Source organism: Petaurus breviceps, unplaced genomic scaffold, assembly GCF_028583685.1.
Source record: "Petaurus breviceps papuanus isolate PSGF00001 unplaced genomic scaffold, PetGlider_PUasm1.0 90639, whole genome shotgun sequence".
NCBI lineage: Eukaryota > Metazoa > Chordata > Mammalia > Diprotodontia > Petauridae > Petaurus > Petaurus breviceps.
Window position 1 is genome coordinate 24,685 of NW_027187296.1, and position 23,045 is coordinate 47,729.

At 39.9% G+C, this 23,045-nt stretch overlaps 1 protein-coding gene across 2 annotated transcripts in view; it reads left to right on the forward strand.

Annotated features, from left to right (window-relative positions):
* WDFY2 (WD repeat and FYVE domain containing 2) overlaps positions 1 to 23,045 on the forward strand; it is an 86,491-nt gene that overhangs the window by 23,216 nt on the left and 40,230 nt on the right. For both annotated transcript variants that reach the window (XM_069064576.1, XM_069064577.1), the window contains 2 exons: positions 14,696 to 14,750; positions 18,134 to 18,284. In XM_069064576.1, the coding sequence (XP_068920677.1) occupies positions 14,696 to 14,750; positions 18,134 to 18,284 (206 nt within the window). The remainder of the gene's footprint in view (positions 1 to 14,695; positions 14,751 to 18,133; positions 18,285 to 23,045) is intronic.

Sequence of the window (23,045 nt, forward strand, 5' to 3'; positions counted from 1 at the left end):
GGGGGGTGGGGCACAGATAGCATGTGCAAATGAATAGACAAGATAGGGAAATATATATTTTTTGTGCACATTTCAATTAAAACTAAATTTCATTAGCTTTTTGGAGCTGTGTTGTATAGTGAGTGGAGTAAGTACTGGATTTGGAATCAGGTGAATGAATCATTTTGATTCCAGTAAGTAGTCAGAGCTTTACTAGAACATAGAAACACAAGGAAAGTGGTGCCATCTAAGTCTGTAAAGAGAGGATGGAGTCAAATTGTGGGGACCCTGGAGAGCCAGGATAAGAAATTGTATTTTATTCATAAACAGTAGGAAGCCATGGAAGAGTTTTTGAAAATAGAAGGGAGGGGAGCGGCCAGGTAGCACAGTGAGTATAAGCACTGGCCCCAGAGTCGGGATGACCTGGGATCGAATCTGGGCTCAAATACTTAGCACCGCACCCAGAAATAACTGGCCGTGTAACCTTGAGCAAGTTACTTAACCCCAATTGCTTAAAAAAAAAAAAGAAAATAGAAGGGAGGGGCACAGAACATGATTAGAGCTTTTAGAAAGATATTTTGGTAATAGTGTGACAGATTTTAGGGGATGAATCTGGGAAAAGGAGACCAGTTAAGAGGATATTGCTGTAGTCTAGAGGAGAAGTAGGAAAAAAAAGATCAGACCTAGGTATTTGGAGTGGAAAAGGCAGGATGAGAGATTTTTAAAAAGTAGAATAGATAGGACAGGGCTACTGATTAGATAGCTATGGATGGGGGAGTATGGTGAATATGAGGGGAAATTCAAAGTTGACTGTGGTTTCTAGTTTCAGTTACTGGGGGATGGTGATGCCATGATTTCAGTTGAGATGAAGAGTTCACTCTGGGATGTGTTGAATTTGAAATGATTACATAGTATTTAAGTGGAGGTACACAGCAAGTAGCCATGAGCTAAACGCAAAGACCTATATGGGTTCAGAGGTGGAAGACTCACTTTTGGATGGGGATCGAGGAAGTCTTCATGGAGAAATTGTTGCTTCAACCGTACCTTGAAGGATGTCAAGTATTCCAGTAGACAGAGATATAGAGAGGGAAGCAGACAATCTGAGTAACAATGCAAAAAGAGGAAAACATAAGGGAAAAAAAGAGAATTTGTTCAGTGAATGACAGGTATTGACTGATTTGGAAGAGACTGTACAGGTCACGTGGTCCATTCTCTACGTGAAGCTTAAACAAAACCCTCAAAAAATTGCCATCCAGTATTGAGGAAATCACTCAGGCAACACATTCATTTCATTTTTTAATTCCAAATGGTTAGGAAGTTATTAATTTAATCCTGGAGGCTCCCTTGATTGATTTTGATTGATTGATTGATTGATATTGAGTCAAGATCTATATCATCATAATTTCCATATATTAGTCCTAGTTCTGTCCTTTCAGGTTAAAGTATATCTAATCTTTCTTTCACACAGAAAACCTTGAGACATTTGAAGACTGGGATCACATTTCCCCCTTAGGCTTAACACTAATTATTTCTACTGATTTTCATATGACGTGGCTTTAAAGCCATTCACCTTCCTTGTCACCTTCCTTTGAACACATTTCAGTTTGTCTTTCCTAAAACATGGGACTCAAAACTGAACACAATAGTCCAAGTGTGATCCGACCAGTGCAGTGAACAAGTACATCTTTATTGTGAACACTATATTCCTATTAATACCCAATTTAATTAACTCTTTTGGCAGTGGTAGAGGGGAAGAAGTAGACTACAGAGTTAGTTTTCAGTTCCATCTCTGCTACATAATAACCACATCTCCTTGGCCAAGTTGATTTACTACCCTGAGCCTCAGTTTCTTTATCAGTAAAATAGGGGAAAACATTAATATTAAAATAATTAATAATATAATAACCTCAGGGTTATTATGAAGGTGAAATAAGATATGTAAAGCACCTCATAGCTCATAAAGCACCATATAAATTACAGGAATTATTGTTCTTTATTGCTTTAAAAAGCATTTAAACACTATTTAAAAACAATAAATAAGAGCAATAAAAATACCTCTAATTTATATGGACAGATGTTAAAATAATGACAGGCGACTGACAGGCGACTGAGGTGATAGTCAGAAAGATCTAAGTTCCAGCCCCATCTCTGACACTTATTAGCTGTGTGATTGTGGATAGGTCACTTAAACTCTCTGAAGCTAAGATAACTTTCTAAGCCTTATCTGTAAAGTTATAGTTTTATATATATATATATATATATATATATATATGTATGTATGTATGTATAGTTATATATATATATATATATATAGTTATCTGCAAAGTTATATATATAGGTGCTGAGTTCCATCAGTGGAGGGAGCCCTGAACCAGTGAAATCACAGCTTCTTGAAAGCCGTATGTTTGTGTGTGTGTGTGTGTGTGTGTGTGTGTGTGTGTGTGTGAGTGTGTGTGTGTGAGAGAGAAGAGAGAGAAAGAGAGAGAGAGAGAGAGAAAGGACAAAAGAAAATGGAGGAATACATGATGGGTGAAGGAAACAAGAGTGCATTACCTGTAATAATTTATTTTTATTTGAGGAGTGGTATAAAAGACATAATTGTGTGTGTATACATATGCCTTATTTAAAAAAGGAGTTATGTGGTGAGAATGAATGACAAGGAGAAGTTCTACAGTGGTATCCTTGAGATATTTTTTAGAAAAAATGTATCATGAAATAGAAAATTATCAATGTATATGCACATTTCCACATATAAACAAGACCAGAAAATGGAGATTAGGCATGAAACCATGAATCTATTACATGTAGGTTGCTCCTTACAATGTATATTAAATTTAATGTGATATTACCAATGTTGCCTTACTTATCTTTGTCCCTCTGTGAAACCTGGTTCGGGTCTTCTATAAAGTACAGTCAAACAAAACAAATTTATATTGTAATGGTTATGTCCGGAAACGTAGCTACTTATACACTCTTCTCTCCACCAAGATTTGGAAACACTACTTCACCCTCTGGCCTCTGAAGTTGTGATGAGTCATTGCCTTCCTCAGAGCTCTATAGTCTTTCAAGATAGTTTTTGCTTACAATGTTGTGGTCAGTATTTAAATTATCCTCATGGTATCAGTTCCTACAAGCCTTCCTAATTTCCTCTGGTTCTGTGCCTTTCACCATTTCCTATGAATTCTTGTGTTTTACACAAGGATATTTTGAAATATTTTGTGAAATTCCTTCCTGGAACCCAAGCACCCTGTGTCTATAGCATTTTCCTAATTCGGTGGTGTCTGACTCTTTATGACCTCATTTGGGGTTTTCTCGGCAAAGATACTGAAGTGTTTTTTTTTCTTTCTCATGTTTTTTTTTTCTCCCTCCTACCCTTTTCCATTCATTGGAGGGGAAAATAAATAGAAACACAGAACTCCTGTATCGTATAAGCAAAGTTGAGCAAAACAAATTCCTATGTTGGTCATGTCTAAAAATATATTTCTTATGCTGCCTGTTAGTCCATCTTCTGTTCTTCAAAGACCAAGCCTTAAAGCCAATTGACTCTGGAGCTCATAGATTGGACCACAATAGGTCCCTGCCCCACCTAGCACAGAGTGAATGTAAGTTGTAAATGGTAACTGTTTCTCTTTTGGCCAAGAACCCTCAGGGTCTTTCCCCGCCCCCCCTCCCCAGCTTGATTTTTTTTTTTTTAAGTTAAAGGGTCCATCTCTTGACTCACTTCTTAAAGAGGCCTATTCCCTGAATGGGCTTTACCTCACCTTAAAGTAAGAACCTGAAAAGGCCTTAGCTTAAAAGGGCCAGGGCCTCCCATTGCATCCTGGGCCATCTCTCGTCATCCAGATGAATATCTGGCCACCGGACCCAGATAGCTCTGGAGGAGGAGGTGAGGCTGATAACCTTGCCCAGCATCCCTCACTCAAATCAAAGTCAGCTGCAAGCCATGTCGTCATCTCCTCTTTGAGCGGGGGACAAACACAACAACAGTAACCTGTCATTAGGTGTGGTCAGTCTTTTCTTGATCAGTCTTCTGGAATTCTAGTTGGTCCTTGGAGTTCTTGAGCCTTTCAGACTTTAGAACATTGGTTGATATTAAAATAGAAATTGTTCTTCCAGTTTTGCTCATTTGACTCTGTATCAGTCTTTGCACAGCTCTTTGAAATCATCTTTTTTCCTCCTTTCTTACAGCACAATAGTATTCCATTACATTCACCCCCTTCGGTTTGGTCAGCCATTCCCCCTTAGCTCCCAGGATTTTTTGCTTGTAAATATTTTTGTACTTAATGGGACTTTCTCCCCTTTTGTTGATCCCTCCTGTATAGGCCTAGCAGCGGTATAGCTAGGTCAGAGGGCACGTGCTATTAGTAACTTTTTGTGCATAACTCCAAATCACTTTCCATTCACAGCTCCAGTGCCAGACTGGCATCATTGCACCTGCTTTTCTCCAGTCCCAGCAACATCAACTGTTCTTATTCCTTATCCAGATAAAATGTGAGGCCTCCCTGGGAAGCAGGCATCCATTTGCTAATGTCCTTTGATTCATGCCGGTCATATGGTAGGAAGATGTTTTTAATCAGGAGTGTGGCAACCTAGGTTTTCATCCAGACTCTGCCATTAACTAGAAGTATAACTTTGTTCAGTCATTTTACTTCTATAGGTATTGCTTTCCTCATCTTTAAAATGAAAAGGTTAGTCTCCAAGGTTTCTTTCAGCTCTAAAATTCTAAGAAATCTAATGCTTAAGCATCTCCCACCATCTCCTTCCATGACTAAGACCAGAGGTTGGCAGCCATGACAATGAATTTGAATCTTACGGCAGCAGCTGAGTATAATTTCCTCTTTTCAGTAGGCAGTTTCATTGTTCAGATTGTTTTTCTCAAAAGTTTTTTTAACACTGTATCTGCTTAAAAAATAAGTGCTAGCAACTTGTCATTGTGTGCTGATCTCTCACATTATTTGTTTTGGACTATACCTGAATTTTTACTGTTTAGAAATGTAATTTAAAACATTCTGCCTCTTTCATTGACTAAAAGGGATATGGAACAACATCATGGGGTGAATAGGCTGGGGGGGGAGCGATGGTGGAAGGAGGGGAAGAGACAGGGAAGGAAGGAGGAAAAATCTGCTTGGCACAGTTTCTATGGAAATTGGGTAGGCAGACAGATATATAGATAGATAATGCTTATTTACACACATCTTTTCTCCCTGCTAGAATGTAAATTCCAAGAAAGCACTGACTATTTTGTCTTTGTATTCTCAATGCCTGGCACATGATAGACATTTAATAAATGCTTATTGATTGATTAATATAGTTAACAAGGACCGAAGTAGAATAGTAGCAATAAGAGTAGACAGGATGAGACAGAGGAGGAGCATGAATCTAGGGTACTTAGCCCTCCTGATTGCATGTTTTGAAGGGGCATGAACTTCAGCTTTAGACTTGGTGCAGGATTTTCCCAATTTGTTAAAGCAGCATTTCTCAAATTGGAATCGCAAACCCTGATTCCATGATGAGGTCTAGAAATTTCCAATAAGAAAAAACATCGTAAGGCTGGGTAAATACAGTGTGCAAATCCATGTTGTGCAAATCTATATTGTCTCTGTTAATGGTACATAGTGTCTTTATTCATCTGGCATGGGGTAGCATTGGAGATTGACAGGTCGGACTCAGCCCCTTAAAAAGGTGGGTTTCTTATTCTTCTAAAAATCCATTATTGAGTCTATCTAGTAATTTTATGGTAGTATTAATCAGCTGATCATTAGTCAAAATAATTAGTATCTATATTGTGCTGGTGGGATTATGTAAAGTGCATGCATGTGTGTATGTGTGTGTATTGTTATTGTTATTATAGTTTTTTATACCAATATCCAAAATTGATAATTGGATAAAATCTGGAAACATAAAGAGAAAAGGAATGAAAAACATGAAAACTAAGACACTGAAAGAAACATGCAGGAGTCTAGTTAAAATGCCTAGTACCTAAGAAATACAAATAAAATGATTGGATTTCCTTCTAGTAGTCCTCATGTAGCCAGTATATTATGTTACCAAATTGAAAATATGTATATTTCCGTGGTTCTGGCAAAATTATAAAGACCCCTAGGAATGAAACAATGAATTTCTGGAGAAGATTCTCTAATTTTAAAAGAGAAAATATAATCAAGTGGAACAATACCCTCCTCTACAAACTTATGATAAGTAAAGAGGAAAATAAAAATCCTTTGTGAAACAACTATAAGTTGTGCAACATTGTAGGACCTATCATACTCAGTGTGGTTCTCAGTCTCAGTAACAAGCAACACCATAATTCTCACAAAGTGTTTGATAATACTGTTAGATTGGAAATAAAATTGACCTCAACAATCAACTTCTGAGATTTTAAAAATAGCCTTGTTGATTTTGATATCAGTAATAGATTTATTTAAAAAAAAAACTCATTTGAAAAGACTTTATTGAAAAACAAAGTAAAATGTTTTGCTGCTACAAAAAGTTTGAGAAGCTCTGCCTTCAAGAATTTCCAGGAGAAATGTCTTACCTTCAGACTATAATTCCAAACAAATGGCAGCAGCATGTGAACCCAGATGCCTTATTTCATCTTTACCCTTTTCCTTTCTTTCCTCTTGGGACAGATGTGACTATATTAATAAACCTGCAGACAACCACTTGCACATATGCTGGAAGTCATAATAACTATTGATATTGATGATGATGTTATTTCTTTTACAATCTATGTGTAGTGTTTGTTGTGTTGCTTTGGGGGAAGGAAAGCAGGTAAAGTTTTTTTTAGAGTCAATAAATAATATGTTTAGATCTGTAAAATCTGACAGTTCTGTAACGATTAGCCCGAGCATCCTGCCACTGGTGTGTTCTCACTACAGGAGTTCTCATCATTTGTTTGATTATTCAGAATAGCATTCGAGAGAATTACTATCCAAATGGTTAGATTTGTGTCAATATTTTTCCTATGGGGTAGCTCCTCTAGAATGCTGGTTTGGAGGTAGGATGCCAACATGGATTTATGGAATCATAATTCTTTCCTGAGGTGATAGCCATGATCAGGTTTTATGAATTTAGTCAAACTTATCCAGGAAGGGATTTAAACTGTATAAATAATGAGGCTCCAGGAATCGCTGATTTGTGTCATGCCCACATTTTGCCCAGCATTCTCCAAGAAATATGTCCTTCATCTCTGTACAAAGTGTTATTTCTTTATACAGAAAGGTTAATTGCTGTCTTTTATTACTCTCAACTAATTAATTGGTATTTTGTAATAAGTGCTTCTCTGCACTGGGGCCTATGAATAAAATTGGTTAGAAATTTCACTGGGAATTTCTTTTGCAGTTTGGAATTACGGATTTGGGTCTTTTAGAATTTGTACCCCAAGTGTCCCTTCACTTTGCTAACCAAAAAAACATCAGAGTTGTCAGGCTACAAATATCAGAGGTACTAGATATGCCCTCCCACTTAGTATGTGGAATGAATGGATTCTAAGCTGAAGATGTCTTTATTGTCACCAGCAAGACAACCAGTCAGTGAGGAATTCTTTGGTCATGGTACCTCATCAATTCTAGAAAAACTTTAAAAGTGTCCCCTAGACCTAAACAATTTCCTCATACTCCATAGTGAGATGGTGCAAAGGGAGGCAAAGGGTGCTAAGAATCACGTGATTTTTTTAGGTCTTCTGTAGCATTAACTGTTTGTACTCTGAGTATAATTGAAAAGCTCCTGACAAATGAAAGCAGGAGTACACAAGGAAGTTGTGTACGAGTGAATGGAAGGAAGACTCACGGATAGGAGAGACAAACATGATTCAGTGGGATGACCTTCGTCAGTCCTGCTTCCACAGGTGGCAAGAAATGTCATCTTGCACGAGCTGTGCACAAGCCCTTCGGAGACGTCTCTGAGGGGAGTCACAGCTTGTACACCAGCGGTTCATGCCGAAGGTGGAGACAGAAAAAATCCACGAAGAGCTTGATAAGATTCTGTGAACCTAGCTCATATAGACTTTGATATGCGGTGACTTCAGTATGAAGATGGCCAAGAATAATGGCAGAATGGGAAAAGAAATGGGAAGAGGTGGGAGAGAATAGGGTTTTTGTTGTTCAATCATTTTTCAGGAGTGACCAGCTCTCCGTGACCCCATTTCTTGGCAAAGATGGTTTGCTGTTTCCTTCTTTAGCTCATTTTAGAGATGAGGAAACCAAGGCAAATAGGATTAAGTGACTTGCTCAGGGATCACCCAGTCAGTAAGCATCTAAGGCCAGATTTTGAACTCAGGAAGATGAGTCTTTCTGACTCCAAGCCCAGCCCTCTGTGCACTATGGCAACCCCTAGCTTCCTGTGGTTAGAGTATAAGAAATGAAAGCCAACAAAGACTTTATATAGACAACTTTGAAGTCTTAGACCTATCTATTGTGATTACTTTTTGAAAAAGAATCAGAGTCCTGGACATTCAGAATACTAAATAATATTACAAGAGTGAAATCTACTTTCTCTTGACGACGGGAGGATTTGATGGTTACTTCTGTGGGAGTTGTGTTAGGACACTCATCTATATGCAGGCAGAGCAGCAGTCAAACTCAACAACAAATAGAAAAAAGGCCAATGAGGAGCCAGTGCAAGCAATCACAAATGGAACCCGATGTTCAGATGAGTTACTGATATAAAAGGTGGGGAGGCAATGGAAAATGGCATTGACTGTGTTTGCCACTATTTCCTGTAGAAGTTTAATTGTTGTAAACCATCCCCACAGTGCAGAAACCAAAGGAGTCCAAAAACTTGCTTAGCTAGCAAAAGCTGGATTTCTTTGCTGGGCGGTGAAACGTGACAGTCAAGGACAACACAAGTTTAGAAAATAAGCATGTTTGCTGCAGAATGTTAGGAAGTTGACAAGCATTCTCCCCTCATGAAACAGTAGAAATGCATTGGAGGCAAAGACAAACAAACAGATCAACCCAATTCATGTCATCCCACAGGCTTTATACCTGTGTGCTTGGAAGGAACCCCCCAAAAGGTGAAAAAGCAAACAGATTTGTCAGGCATTTCTGTTGTGATCTATTTCTGTCATCACTAACCATGGAACTGTTTACATTTGGGCTTTTAAATGCTTCAAACCCTTATTGCTATTCATACATAGCACAGGCAGCAGTGGCCCCTTCAAAAGACAGTCGGAAAGAATGGTTGGACTAAACTAAATACACTTAGAAGAAATGCTTTCCGGAAGCAGCTGTAATTTTAAAAAGCCACAAGGAATTATTTTAGAAACTATCTCAGGAAGGAGAAGATGTCAAAAGATTGGAAACAAACAATAATTGGCATTTTCACTGGCTGTGCCCTGAGTCATAATAGCATCTACCTCCCAGGGTTGTTGTGAGGATAAAGTAAGGTGATATTTATAAAAAGTTTTGCGAAACTTAAAGTGCTGTGTATAAATGCCAGTCATTATTATTATACATTTCTTCCAACAGTGCAAATTGAAACCCAAGTATGGCACCACTCTAGTGCAGGCCCTTATTACCTCAAGCTTGGAGTATTAAAGTGACTTCTGGTTGGTCTGCTTGTTTCAGGTCTCTCTCCATTTCAATCCATCCTCTATTCATCCCGTAAAATGATTTCCCTAAAGTATAGGCACATACATATCATCCTCCACCCCCCATTCAGTAAACTCCAGGCACTTCCTGTTGCCTCCACGATCAAATTCAGCCTCAGGCACTTAACACTTACTAGCTTTGTGACCTTGGGCAAGTCACTTAACCCCAACTGCCCTACCTTCCCCCTCCATAAAAAAGGGGGGGGGGTTGCTTTTGGTTTTGTTTTTAAGCCCTTGTGTGACAGATGCTGAATTACATAGCAATTGCCTAATATATAGTAACCCTACAGGGCAGCCTGCCTGAAAGGGCCCTGCCAAAGTCTGAAATATGATTGTTGTCCATTCACAACTACAAGGTTCTTGGAGGCCAGGCACAATAAACAGACTCCTAACCAAATGACCTGACTTTTTTCTCTGATTTTTGAAATCATTAAAGAAAAATTCTCAAAGCATCAAATGCCCCCTAATAAGTTTCATTGTTCTCTTTATTCTGCATAACTCAGGGCAACTCATTGGCTTTAGTATGTAGTGCTTACAGTATCAATTTGCTTTCAGAGTTTCTCTACATTTCAGTAACAATGATTATCTGAATTTAGGCAAAGCCCAAATGGAGTCAGGAAGACCAAAGTTCAAATTAGGCCTCAGGCACTCAGTACCTATGGGACTGTGGACAAGTCACTTAACTGTGTCTGACTCAGTTTCCTCATCTATAAAATGAGTTGGAAATGCCAAACCACTCCAGTATCCTTGCCAAGAAAACTCCAAAAGGGGTCATAAAGAGTTGGTAAGGGGAAGGGGCAGAGTCAAGATGGCGGAGTAGAAACAGGACCTCCACATGGATCTGGCATCCACCTCTCCCAATTCATGTAAAAGGGGACTCTGAACAAACTTCGGAGCTACAGAACCCACAAAATGACACAGAGAAGCTAACCTCCTGCTGAGGACAGCCCAGCAGGCCATCAGGAATTGGCCAGCACAGCACTCTGGGAGCCGAGCCCAGCCCCATGCCGAGGTTTTAGCCCCAGGGTGGGCCTGACCAACCACCAGCTGGAGGGACTCCAGATTACCAGCAGCTGTGGCTGTTTCAGGAATTATCAACACACAGATGCTAAGGACAAAGTGAGAGGTCAGTGCAGTGTGGACTTTGGGATCTAGTAGCTGGGAAAGTGGTCGGCCTCTTCCCCTGGGGCGAGAAGCCGCTGAGGAGCCGAGGCCATGAAGCTGCCCCCACATGGCAACTTCAGTTCCTGGCTTGCAGAGTGTAGGGGGACCAAGTGACCAGTATGAGGGGTAATCGCTCTTGCTTTAACCTGTTTGGATCTGGATTGCGGTCTAGGGTGGAGGTCATGGGGTGTGTGACCAGCTTGCCAGAGCGTGTGGAGGCTTTAGAGAAGGCACCCAACTAATATCTCCGGCATTAAACCCCAGCATTTGACACGAAGCTCCTCTGTATGGTGACAGAGTCCTACTGTGGCAAAAAGCCCAGGGGTCAAGTGACTGAGTGGCGACATGATCAGGCAAAGGAAGCAAAGCAAATAGAAGAATCCAACAGTAGACTCCTATTTTGGGGACAAAAAGGATCAAAGCACGGAACAGGAGGAAGACCGTGAAGTCAGAACTCCTGCAGCAAAAGCTTCCGAGAAAAATACGAGCTGGTTACAGGCCATAGAGGACCTTAAGAAGCAGATAAGAGAAGTGGAGGAAAAATTGGGAAGAGAAATGAGAACAATGCAAGAAAATTATGAAATGAGAGTCAACAACCTGACTGAGGAAAATAACACCTTAAAAAATAGACTAACTCAAATGGCAAAAGAGGCTCAAAAAGGCAATGAGGAGGAGAATGCCTTAAAAAGCCAAATTTACCAGATAGAAAAAGAATCTCAAAAGCTCACTGAGGAGAATCATTCTTTCAGAATTAGATTGGAGCAGATGGAAGCTAGTGACTGTATGTATGAGAAATGAAGATGCTGTTAAACAGATCCAAACAAATGAAAGAATAGAAGACAATGTGAAATATCTCATTGGGAAAACCACTGACCTGGAAAATAGATCCAGGAGAGATCATTTAAAAATTATTGGACTCCCTGAAAGCCATGATCAAAGAAAGGACCTAGAAATCATCCTCCAGGAAATTCTCAAGGAAAACTGCCCTGATGTTTTAAAACCAGAGGGCAAAATAGAGGTTGAAAGAATCACCAGAAAAAGATCCCCAAAAGAAAACTCCTAGGAATATTATAGCCAGGTTCCGAAATTCCAAGATCAAGGAGAAAATATTACAAGCAGCCAGGAAGAAACAATTTGAATATTGTGAAAACACAATCAGGATAACTCAGAATTTGGCAACTTCTATACTGAGGGATTGAAGGGCTTGCAATATGATATTCTGGAGGGCAAAGGAGCTGGGTTTAAAACCAAGAGTCACCTACCCAGCAAAACTTAGTATCATGTTTCAGGGGAAAATATGGTCATTCAGTGGAATAGAGGACTTTCAAGCATTCTTGATGAAAAAACCAGAGTTGAATAGAAAATTTGACATTCAGACACAAAAAGCAAGAGAAGCTTGAGAAGGTAAACAGGGAAAAGAAATCATAAGGAACTTACGAAAGTTGAACTATTTACATTCTTACATTGAAAAACGATAATTGTAACTGATGAAACTTTTCTCAGTATGAAAATAGTTGAAGGGAATAGAAATATATATATCTATATCTATATATGTCTATATAGGAGGGTATATGGGCATATGAATACATATGTGAATGCGTGTATATATGTTTACAGGTATACATAGAGGGCACAGGACCAATTTAATAGGAAGGGATGTTACTTAAAAGGTGAAATTAAGAGGTGAGAGAGGAATATAACGAGAGGAGATGGGGAGAGACAGAATGGGATAAACTATCTCATATAGAAGAGGCAAGGGAAAATGGTTACAATAGAGCGGAAGAACAGGAAGGCAAACAGGCAAAACCTTATTCTCATTGAATTTGGCTCAGGGAAGGAATGACATACACACTAAATAGGGTATCTCACCCTACAAGAGAGTAGGGGGGAAGGGGATGAGATGGGAGGATGATGGCAGGGAGGGCAGGCTGGGGGGAGGGAAATTGGAAGCACCCACTTTTGAGAAGGGACAGGATCAAAGTAGAGAATGGAACTAGTGGGAGGTGGGATATGAGGAAAGGAAATAAGTGTTTTACAATATATCTACTATGGTAATGTTTTACATAGCTACACATGTACAACCTATACTGAATTGCTTATCTTTCCAGTAAGAGTGGGTGAGAAGGGAAGAAGGGAATGAATCTGGAATTCAAAGTTTTAAAATCAAATGTTTAAAAATATATAAATATAATCATTAATACTCTTTTACATGTAATTGGGAAATAAGATATACAGGCATTGGGGCATAGAGATCCATCATGCCCTACTAGAAAAGTCGAAGGGGATGTGGGAGAAAATATGGGAGAGAACAGATTGGAGGAGGGGATATCCTGTAGGACTGCTATTTTGGGGTGGTGAGTAGGGGAAAAACAGGGAAAAAAATTGTAACTCAAAATCTGGCAGAAATGAATGATATAAACCAGAAGTTAATAAAGCATTTGGAAAAAAAAAAAGAGTTGGTGAGATTCTATGGTGTATATGTCATAAACGCAGGAACCCATAAGCCTATGCTCTCTTGCAGCTAATATATCTGAAATTAAATTCTAACTTTGATTCTTTACACATCTCATCAACTGAATCATCTATGGACTTTAAATCCACTATATAGGTCTTCAGCCAAGGAGAGAGAAAGCTAAGGGTTCTATTTAAGAATTTCGATTTATTTTTTAGTACAGAAAAAACATGCATTTGCCCTCCAACCAGTGAATCCCAAGATTCAAGCTACCCTAAAGTACGGAAAGTAGTGTTTTGATAAACTCTTGAAATTTTGTTATTCATTACTGACCCACATAGAAGCTTTGAACTTGGCCCAAATTTTCTTCCACTTGTCACGTTCATAATTGTGGATGAAGAGTATTCAGATATCCTTTGGGTAGTGATATTTTTATCACCTCTCAGGTAGTGGTTCTTAAGCTAATATCCCTAAACTTATTTTTAATAGCAAACCTTTATTAAATACTTACAATATATATACACCAGACATTCGATTAACCACTGGGAATACAGAGAAAGGCAAAATATGATCCCTGACCCCATAGGAAGGGACAGAATGCAAATCACTGTGTGTTTAGTTATGTAGCTACATACAGGATGGCTAGGGAAGAGTCAACAAAGGTCAGGCACCACAGTTAAGAGGGACTGGGAAAGGCTTCCTTCCTATGGAAGGCTGAATTTCAGCCAAAGCCAGGAGGGAGAATGTTCCAGGCACGGAGCTATGGGGAGGATAGCCACTGAAAATGTTTGGAAAGAGGCTAGTTGTCTCTGTGTCCAAGAATACTTGGGGAGATGTAAAGTGTGAGAAGACTGTAAAGATAGGGGAAACAGGTTATAAAGAGTTTTGAATGCCAAATACGATTTTATATTTAATCCTGGAGAGGATAGGGATCCTGAATGAAGGACGGATTGGAGTGAGGAGAGGCAAGCAGACCCACCAGAAGGCTATTGTAACAGTCCAGACGTGAGGTGCACCAGGGGAATGGCAGCTATCGATGTTACAAAGATAGATCACAGTAACAGATTGGATATATTGGGGGTTGGGAGATCGTGATTAGCAGAGGGTGACACCTAGTCTGAGCGTCTGGGCACTAGGAGGATGATGATGGCCTTAACTATAGTAGGGAAATCTGGGAAGGTATTAATAGTATATCTTATATATGTTAATATAATATTTGACATATTTAGTGTAATTTTAAATATATAACATATAGAGTCAAACATATATTGAATATTGTTTAATTATATATTTGTGTTTTATATGATTTAAATGCCTGAATATTTCAATTAACCCTTTCTCAAAAGGGTTTTTTTACCTTGGCATTACCTTGGCAAGCAAAATTCTAAAGCACTAAGATGTCAGTGTGGAGTATTAATTCTTTGAAGTACAATTCAAATATGGTTTTCTTAGATTAAACTCTCTTTGCTCCTTAAGATAAACTTTTTAATTTTGTTGTTGTTGTTTTGCAGGAATTTATTTTATCAGAAGATTACAACAAGATGACCCCTGTGAAAAACTACCAAGGTAGGAAGTAGGGCTGCTATGTCCTTTCCTCTAGATTTCCAAAGAAAACACTGCTTGATGCTTTTAATGGGCAGCTTCATCAGTAATGTCAAAAGGGTTGACATACATAACTATAGCTAAGGTTGCTGTTTCTTTTTTGAATTAGATTCTTTTTGGGAGAAAGTAGATGGGAGGGTTTTTTTTTTCCTTCCTCTCACTCTTTGTGGACATTTTAAATAGCAGAACTATTTTACTGATCTCAGTCCACCTCCAGGTTTCATAAGTGAGGTCTGAAGGTCCTGCTAATGTGCCAAAAAGATAAAATGATATAGAAGCTGCTACTTTTGGGGAAAATTCACTACTCTCATAAAAGTCCTAAAATTTGGTAAAACTCCAGTATATGACGAGTTGGCAGAGAAAAAAGATGGTTAGATTTTTTTTGCTCAAAGTACGGATTATTAAGGAAATACCAGAGAATTTCAAACCTTACCATAATCTTCAGGAAAGACAAGAAAGCTAATTACAACTCTTGACATTTCCTTGTCCTTTAGCATCGACAGGATCCCATTTGAAGTCCTTCTGGAAAGGCTACCATATAATGTAATTAACTAAATACTCCCATCATAGTGGGGTTTTAGGTTACAATATGAAAGAACGCACAGGATATTTTACCTTGTAGTCTATTGAGGCAGCATAGTACAGTAGAAAAAGCTGGAGCCCTAAATTTCAGGATCTGAGTTAGAATCTCAAATCTGCCATTTACTTCCTATATGACCTTAGGCAAGTCACATAACCTCTGGTTATGAAGGGATTGGATTAGATCACCTTTGAGGTCCCATCCTGCTCTTGATTTTTAATCTTATTAAAATATCTGCTACCATCAGGAAGCCTGAGATCTGATCACAAACAGCTGTGTATGATTGTTCAGAGAAGTTGATAAATTTTCTTCTGGTCAGAATTGATGGTATTCTGTCTAGCTGAATTTCTACCAGCAGTGGAACAAAAAATTTTATAATACTATCATTCCATTTTATGTAGCCATGTTCATTTGGGGCGGGGTGGGAGGGGGGAATTATTGCCAGCTGCCCCTGATATCTTGCTACTCTTTCTCCTTCAAGGAGTCCTATCCACCTTGGCTCCTCTTTTCCTCACTTAGTACCTTTACTGTCATGACTGGGGGATCGAGAAGTAAGGCCAGAGGAAAGGTGGCAGCTGATCACACTTCACCACTCTGCTGCCTTCCTTCACTAATGACCACAGAGTTGGGTAGCCCCTGAGCAAGGGCTTACTCTAATTTGAACCAGGATAGTGGTTAAACAAGAATGCTGGGTTAGAATAGGGTGCTAATGAGCCTGAATTTAGAGGTTTAACTTCCATTGACACCAATTCATTTCTGTTTCTGGTCCAGGAATTGCATCCTACCCTAATTGTTATCTTTGGTCAGAGACATTCAGGCTGGAGATATATAAATTGGGGAAGGAGAGGGTGTATATTTGTAAACATGGATATATATCTGTCAGTCTAGATAGACGTGACATCACTGGGAAGAGCTGCTGCTCTTACATCTGTCTTGTCTGTCTGTCCATCTGTCATACAAGAACAACATCATTAGCAGTGGTGCCTTAGGCAGCCACCCAGGCTCTGCTTCTGCAACCCTCTGTTCACAACTTTAGGACTGGAATGATCATTTTCTTAAGTCGTAGCATGTTCCAATCTCCTTTGATCAAGAGATAAACGGTTTACCTTGAAAGAAACTCATCTTAAACATTGTACATAGCAACAGCGACATTGTACAATGATCAACTATGATAGACAGCTTTTCTCAATAGTGCAAGGATCTAAGACAACTCCAAAAGATCATGATAGAAAATACCATCCACATCCAGAGAAAGAACTATGGAGTCTGAATGCAGAGCAAAGCAGACTATTTTCTCTTTTTTTTGTTGTTTTTTTCTTTCTTGTGGTTTTCTCCTTTTGTTCAGATTCTTCTTTCACAACATGACTAATGTGGAAATATGTTTGGCATGATTGTACACATGTGACCTATATCAGATTGCTTGCTATCTTGGCGGGGAGGAGGGAGACATTTAGAACTCAAAATATTACAAAAATAAATGTTGAAAACTATTTACATGTAATTGGAAAAAATTTTAAAAGGCAGTATTTGACAAATGGGATGAGGGAAAAAAACTCATCTGTACCCACAACTAGCTCAGTGCCTGCACACAGTAGGTGCTTAAATGTTGAATGATTATTATCATCTGAAAAACTCTCAGTAGTTTATCTTTTTCTGAACAGATTTTTCACTTGCTTGAGCATATGAGTGCACATGCCACAAGCATGTATATGCATGCTCATGTACACACACACACACACACACACACACACCTTTGAAATTTTTTACCAGCAGAATTTTTCTCTTTTTCTTTTCAAACCTCCCCAAGATAGATGACACAGGTTGGGCAGTTTTAGCTGTGGAGGTTAGCATTGAAAGCCCTGGTCATCCTGCTGCATCTTAGCTGGGGCTGGTCATGATAACATCATGCTTTTAATATCCCAGTAGCTTCAAGATTATGTAGGTAGTTTTAAATGTACAGTTTAGATAAGCTCTTATGAAAAGCTACTTGTTGTAGTGGGTAAGGAAGACCTGTGTCAAGATCTGAGTGTAACTCCCTCCTGACATCCTGGTTGCATGACTTTGGGCAAGTCATTAACCCTCTCAGTGCCCCAGAGCAAATTTGTGGCAGAGGAGTTGCTAGTCTGCACCATCTGGAGGATGGGGAAGTCTCTTTACTAGAGGCTCAACATACAGAGGAACTCAGTGATCTGGACCAATATAAAAAAACAGACTATTCTAAGACAGCCAATCTCAAGGCCATTGATACTGTATGTGTGCCTTGGCATTAAGGATACTTGCTTCTTCCTTGTGTGACACTTGAGAATAGGAAGTTTCTTCTTTCAAAGGTGTTTGTGAGGTCTGACAAAAAGCCCAACTTCCAGAGCTTTGCTATCAGTACGTTAGCTAAGCTTTTTAGTTATCATCAATCAGTAAACATTTATTAAGCACCTACTATGTGCCAGGCACTGTGTTAAGCTAAGAAGAAGCCTGGCATGTCACCTTCATTATTATTATTAGGCTAAACAAGCCAGCCATACTGTCAGTGTTTGTCCAGACATTTTGTTGGGCAGTGATAGTCAATCAGCTAAGACCTGAAGTTGCCCTTTTCTCTTACTGAACATATAGAATACTTCCTGGTGGTGTTTGACTCTAATGCCCTGGTGATTGATCAGTTTCTGTTGGGTGGGGACAGAGGGAGTGGTACATTCCTATTAAAATGTTTAACTCTCTTTTCCCTGGTCTTCTTCTTAGGATGACAATAGGTCTGTTGTCTTTTATTTTTCAGCTCACCAGAGCAGAGTAACGATGGTCCTGTTTGTTCTGGAGATGGAGTGGGTACTGAGTACAGGGCAGGACAAACACTTCACCTGGCACTGCTCAGAGAGCGGGCAGCGCCTGGGAGGTTACCGCACCACCTCTGGACCCTCTGGCCTGCAGTATCCTTGGTTGCATCTCCAGCTTTTATCTTATGTTCTTTTCCTTTTTTGAATGAGTAAGATATCTAGGATTCAAAAGGTTTTCTTGCTGAGTTGCCCTGTGGGAATAGGAAATATTCTAGACTTTTCTAGCACTCAAGTCATCATGGGCATGGGGGTGGATAGGGAGCAAAGTGAAATAATAGTTTGTGCCATGACACAGCCTGAGATGCATAGCAAATGAGAGATGAAATGGAGGCTGAGCCCTCCCTACACTATATCCCTGTTATGCTCTGTCAGGTCCGGAGTCTAACTGACTGAAAGCAAAGTCAAGAAATCCACTCCAGGTATATGGAAAAGGGAAATGCAAAGAACTCCAAATTGCAGCCTTTGATTTTTTTCTCTTATAGTGGTAATTATCAGCAGATACAAACTAAGGCTTCTGAATAGCATCCTTTATGGTTAGTAAGAGGTAAGACAACTCAGAGCCAGTTACCAGTTAGACATACGGTGATGTCCCAAGTTTCATCTCCAGCTGTGGGACTAGACCACACCACACTCCCTTGAGCTTCCTAACAGTGATGCAACGGTCCCTGACCTTCATTATTCCTAACAATCTACTGATTCCCCAGAAAGGTGTAAGGGTGCTGGACATGCAGCACTTAGCCTGGCAGAGAGGGGGCACTTGATAAATGCCAGTTGATTGATTGTTGGCCTGGCCTGCCTTTCTGTAGCAAATATAACCTTTGCACGATCAGGTAAAGACAGTAATAAGTTGACCACAGAATCTTGACTTTAGAAAGGACTTTGAGGTCCTCCTTATCCTTCAGTAGATCTACATTGCAGTTTATTTGACCAAACAACAGATCCTTGCCTCAGTTACCCATCTTTACACCCTTTCAGTCTGCCCTTTATAGTGCTTCCAGACTAATCCATAGGTCTGGGCATTTCATTCTGCTCAGAAACTTTCAGTGATTCCCTGTCAAATAAAACTCAGACTTCTTAGCCTAACTTTGAAGGCCCTCCACAATCTTATTACCATCTCCCTGCCTTTTCTTATCTCATGAATACTTGGAGTGGAGGGTATTTCCACTGGACATGCCTCTTACTTTTCCACCACTAGGTTTTTCTTCATGTTTTTTCCTGTGCCTAGGATGATAAACTGTTTACCTTGAAAGAAACTTTATCCAGCTCCCAGCCCAGTGATTGGCACTTAGGAGATACTTAAGTGTTGATTATCATGAGACTTTTATTCTGATCATAAAAACTCTCAGTGGTTTGTCTCTCCTCCTTCACCCTTTGAATTCCCACCTATTCTTTAAAGTCCAGCTCTAGGAACAATTTTGCCATCAGTCTTTCTCTGATTTTTCCTCCTGCCTCAGCCATGTCTTTATCCCCTCAGACCTCATTCAGCATTCTGTTTCTTTGTTTGCTTTCCTTATAGACTTGTTATATATATGTTGTCATCTGTATATTTGTTGGATTTCCCCACCGGACTCCAGTAAAGCTAGGATAATGTCCTATCTAGACTTTGTGTCTCTCCCCGTTGCCTAGCACAGTGCTTTGTAACATAAAAGGCACTTACTAAATTCAGTTCATTTTTAACAAGTAGTTGATGTATACAGAGCACCATACTGGGCAGTGGGGGAGACCCAAAGTTCAAGCCAGAGATAGTCCCTGTGGTCACGGAGCTAAGGCTAGGCACACACACAGTAACTATACTGCAGTATTCTTCGTAGATGTAAGTACCATAGAGGTGAGCAGGAAAAAGATCATTTGCAAAGTCAGAAAGAAAAACAGTGGTGGCTGTCTCTGGGCTTTCAGATTCTCCCATCCATATACGGGACTGAGACTTGAAAAATGTCTGAAGTCATATGTTCCGTGCACCCCAGCAGTCAGCCCATCCGCTTGGCAGTCCCTGCGGAAGGGTGCCAGGAGCCAGAGCCTTCGCTCTTGTCTAGAAAAGCCAAGCTGCTTTAGAAGCTGTCGATTTCGCTCTCATTTTCTACTCCTCATCACAGCCATACTTTTGGAGAGATTTACCAAAAAGGAAGGGGGGGAACCCCTGAAAGAAATTGTGTCAAATTAGCATGAAATCGGATGGCAGCTTAATAATTATCTTCATAAAATTTTAAAATGTACTCTGCACTTAAGCTCTGATAATTGTGCTTATTCAGGCTGTCAGTATTCAGTGCTATCTGATATATTATTACTGTGACATTGAGCTGATAAAAAAGATTTTGCAGGCTGGTACCTTTTGTCCCCCTGCCCAAGCAATAACAAAATTCACTTTTCAAGGCTACAGAACTGAGGGAAACAAACTTCCTAAGCAGTGGCCTTCACTCACAGAGAGAGCTTTGTTAATAACTTGTAAAGCCTAAATGAAAAAGTATCCCACTGCAAAGGGAGAAAGAGGAACAAAAGGTTGATCAAAAATGGGGTGGGAGGACCTGAATCTGCCAGATATGTCTTAGGTCAGCCTGCCATGTTGAACAGCTATTTTGTGTGCATTATAACTAATAGCGTTCCCATTTTCTCCCATTTAAGTGCAGGGGAGGCTAGAAGCCAGGGAGATAACTAGCTTGTTTGGGGGAGAGACAGACCTCCTGTTAAAAGGCGCCACCAAGCATGGCCTCTGACAGAAGTCAGTCAGTTCAGGGGCTTGAGCTTCAGCCCAAGATTTCTTCAAGCAACTGCCCTTACACATGCCTTTGAGGAAGTAGCAGCTGGGCTCACTTTTCAGTTCGGTTTAATAAGAACCTATTAAGTGCCTCATGTAGGCAGGAGGCTATGCTAGGCCCTGGGTAGAATTTGAAATTTAAATAAAACTTCACTGCTGCCTTTGTGGAGCTCACAGACAGTAAGGGGAGAAAACCTATAAAATAAGTGGAGTTGAGACAGCTGGGTCTAGCAGTGGCGAGAGCGTGGAAATCAGTCAGGAAGACCTGAGTTCAGATCCAGCCTCAGTTTCCTCACCTGTAAAATGGTAATAGCAGTAGTATGTTATGAGGATAAAATTGAGACATTTGTAAGGCATTTAGCACATAGCAGGGTACTATGTACATTATTTTCCCCACCTCGGTTCCAAAGAATATTATGGTGCTTCCTGTTTTCTGATCATCGATGAGACATTATATGTGTGCTTTGTCTCTCCCCTCTGCAGTTAATATTCCTGAAACAAAGGACTATGTCCCTTCCCAACACAAAAATCTTGAAAGGATTCCTCTTCCTTTTAGATAAGAGATCTTAAGGTCTTGTCATTTAAAGCTGCCACCCTCTGGTCACCACTGACCTTTCTAGACTTGTGAAGCCTTTCCTGGCTTCTCCCCACTCTCTCTAGCCCAGCTGTTAGTTCTCTCTCCTTCCTCAAGTTACCTTGTAATTACTTAACTGTTCACATGTTCTGTCTCCCAAATAGAATGGAAGCTGCTTGAGGATGGGAGCTGTTTGGTTTTTGCCTGTCTCCCTAATATCTGGTGCTTAATATATGTGTACATTTAAGTTGAGTGGTGTGTGTCAAGCCCAGAAGGAAGAAGATAGACATCTGGACGAAATGATGGCAGATCCTCTTTAGCTGATTGTCCGTGTTCAGTTTTGGTCACCAGCACCTTTCTCCAGAGAGGACAGCACCCTCTTATTCCACCATTTGTCACCACCACGACCGTGGCTACAACATTGATTCAACATAATTTACAGTCATGCCGCTCCCCTTTGCATGTGCAAAGGACCCTTGGGTTTCAGCTTCCTTGTTAGTTAATGCTGGCTGAGCTAAATCCAGCCCCGTAGTGGTGGTGATGCTAACGGAAATGACCACGAACCACGCACACAGTCCTGAAAAGAGTGCCTGACCTCAGCTAACTCCGCCTTGCTGGCTCAGAATTTGGAGCTCCAGTGGCAGCCCAGCAACTGGAAACATATATTTAGCCAACACTAAAACACTGGCGACTTGACAGTTTGTGCTTTAGCCAGAGAAATCTCCGCCAGTAACCAGCTGACTTTCCTTGTTCCATATTGTTTTTTTCTAGATAATGACTAGATGTCTCAGACACATTGCAAATAGGCAGCCCAGATAGTGTTTAGAAAGAGATTTCAATACCTGTCCCATGAAAACACATACCATCAATCAATCTCTGCCTTCCCAATTCTGTGCTTAATATTTTGTCTTTTTATTAATTCATGCATCCATTCATGCATTCATTCACTCATTTATTTAATTATATTTGATTGGGAGAAAGAGAAGATAAGTCACTAAATTTTCTGAATAGCATGGTTAAGAGATTTATTTTCCATAGTTATGGAGAAGTCAACTTGTATAGATAGGTGAAACCCACAGATTATCTCCAAACTTCATTTTAACCCCCGTTTTTAACTTTTCTTTTTGCCAGAAGTCTTGCTAAAGTTCAAGAAGAAACAACTGATTTCTGTTTTACTTTCTTTTCACTTCTTTCTCCATCCTCTTGTAAGAGGAACACAGTGCCTGGTACATATAGTATGGGCTTAACAAATGCTTATTGATGGATAAGTAGTAAAATTGAGCCTTGAATAACCTAGAGTTGATCGTAATACTGGGACCTCTTTTGCTAAGGATGTTGTGTATAAGTTGTTCTTCGTCATACAGTTTGGCACAACAGGATGAAGGCCTCATCCAGGGTAGACCACAGGTAGGTATTCAGTTTAATAGGCACTTATTAAGTGCCTACTATGTGCCAAGCACTGTGCTTTGTTGGTACTATGAATGTTCTTGGTATTCATTCATTTCAGGTGTATCCAATTCTTTATGAC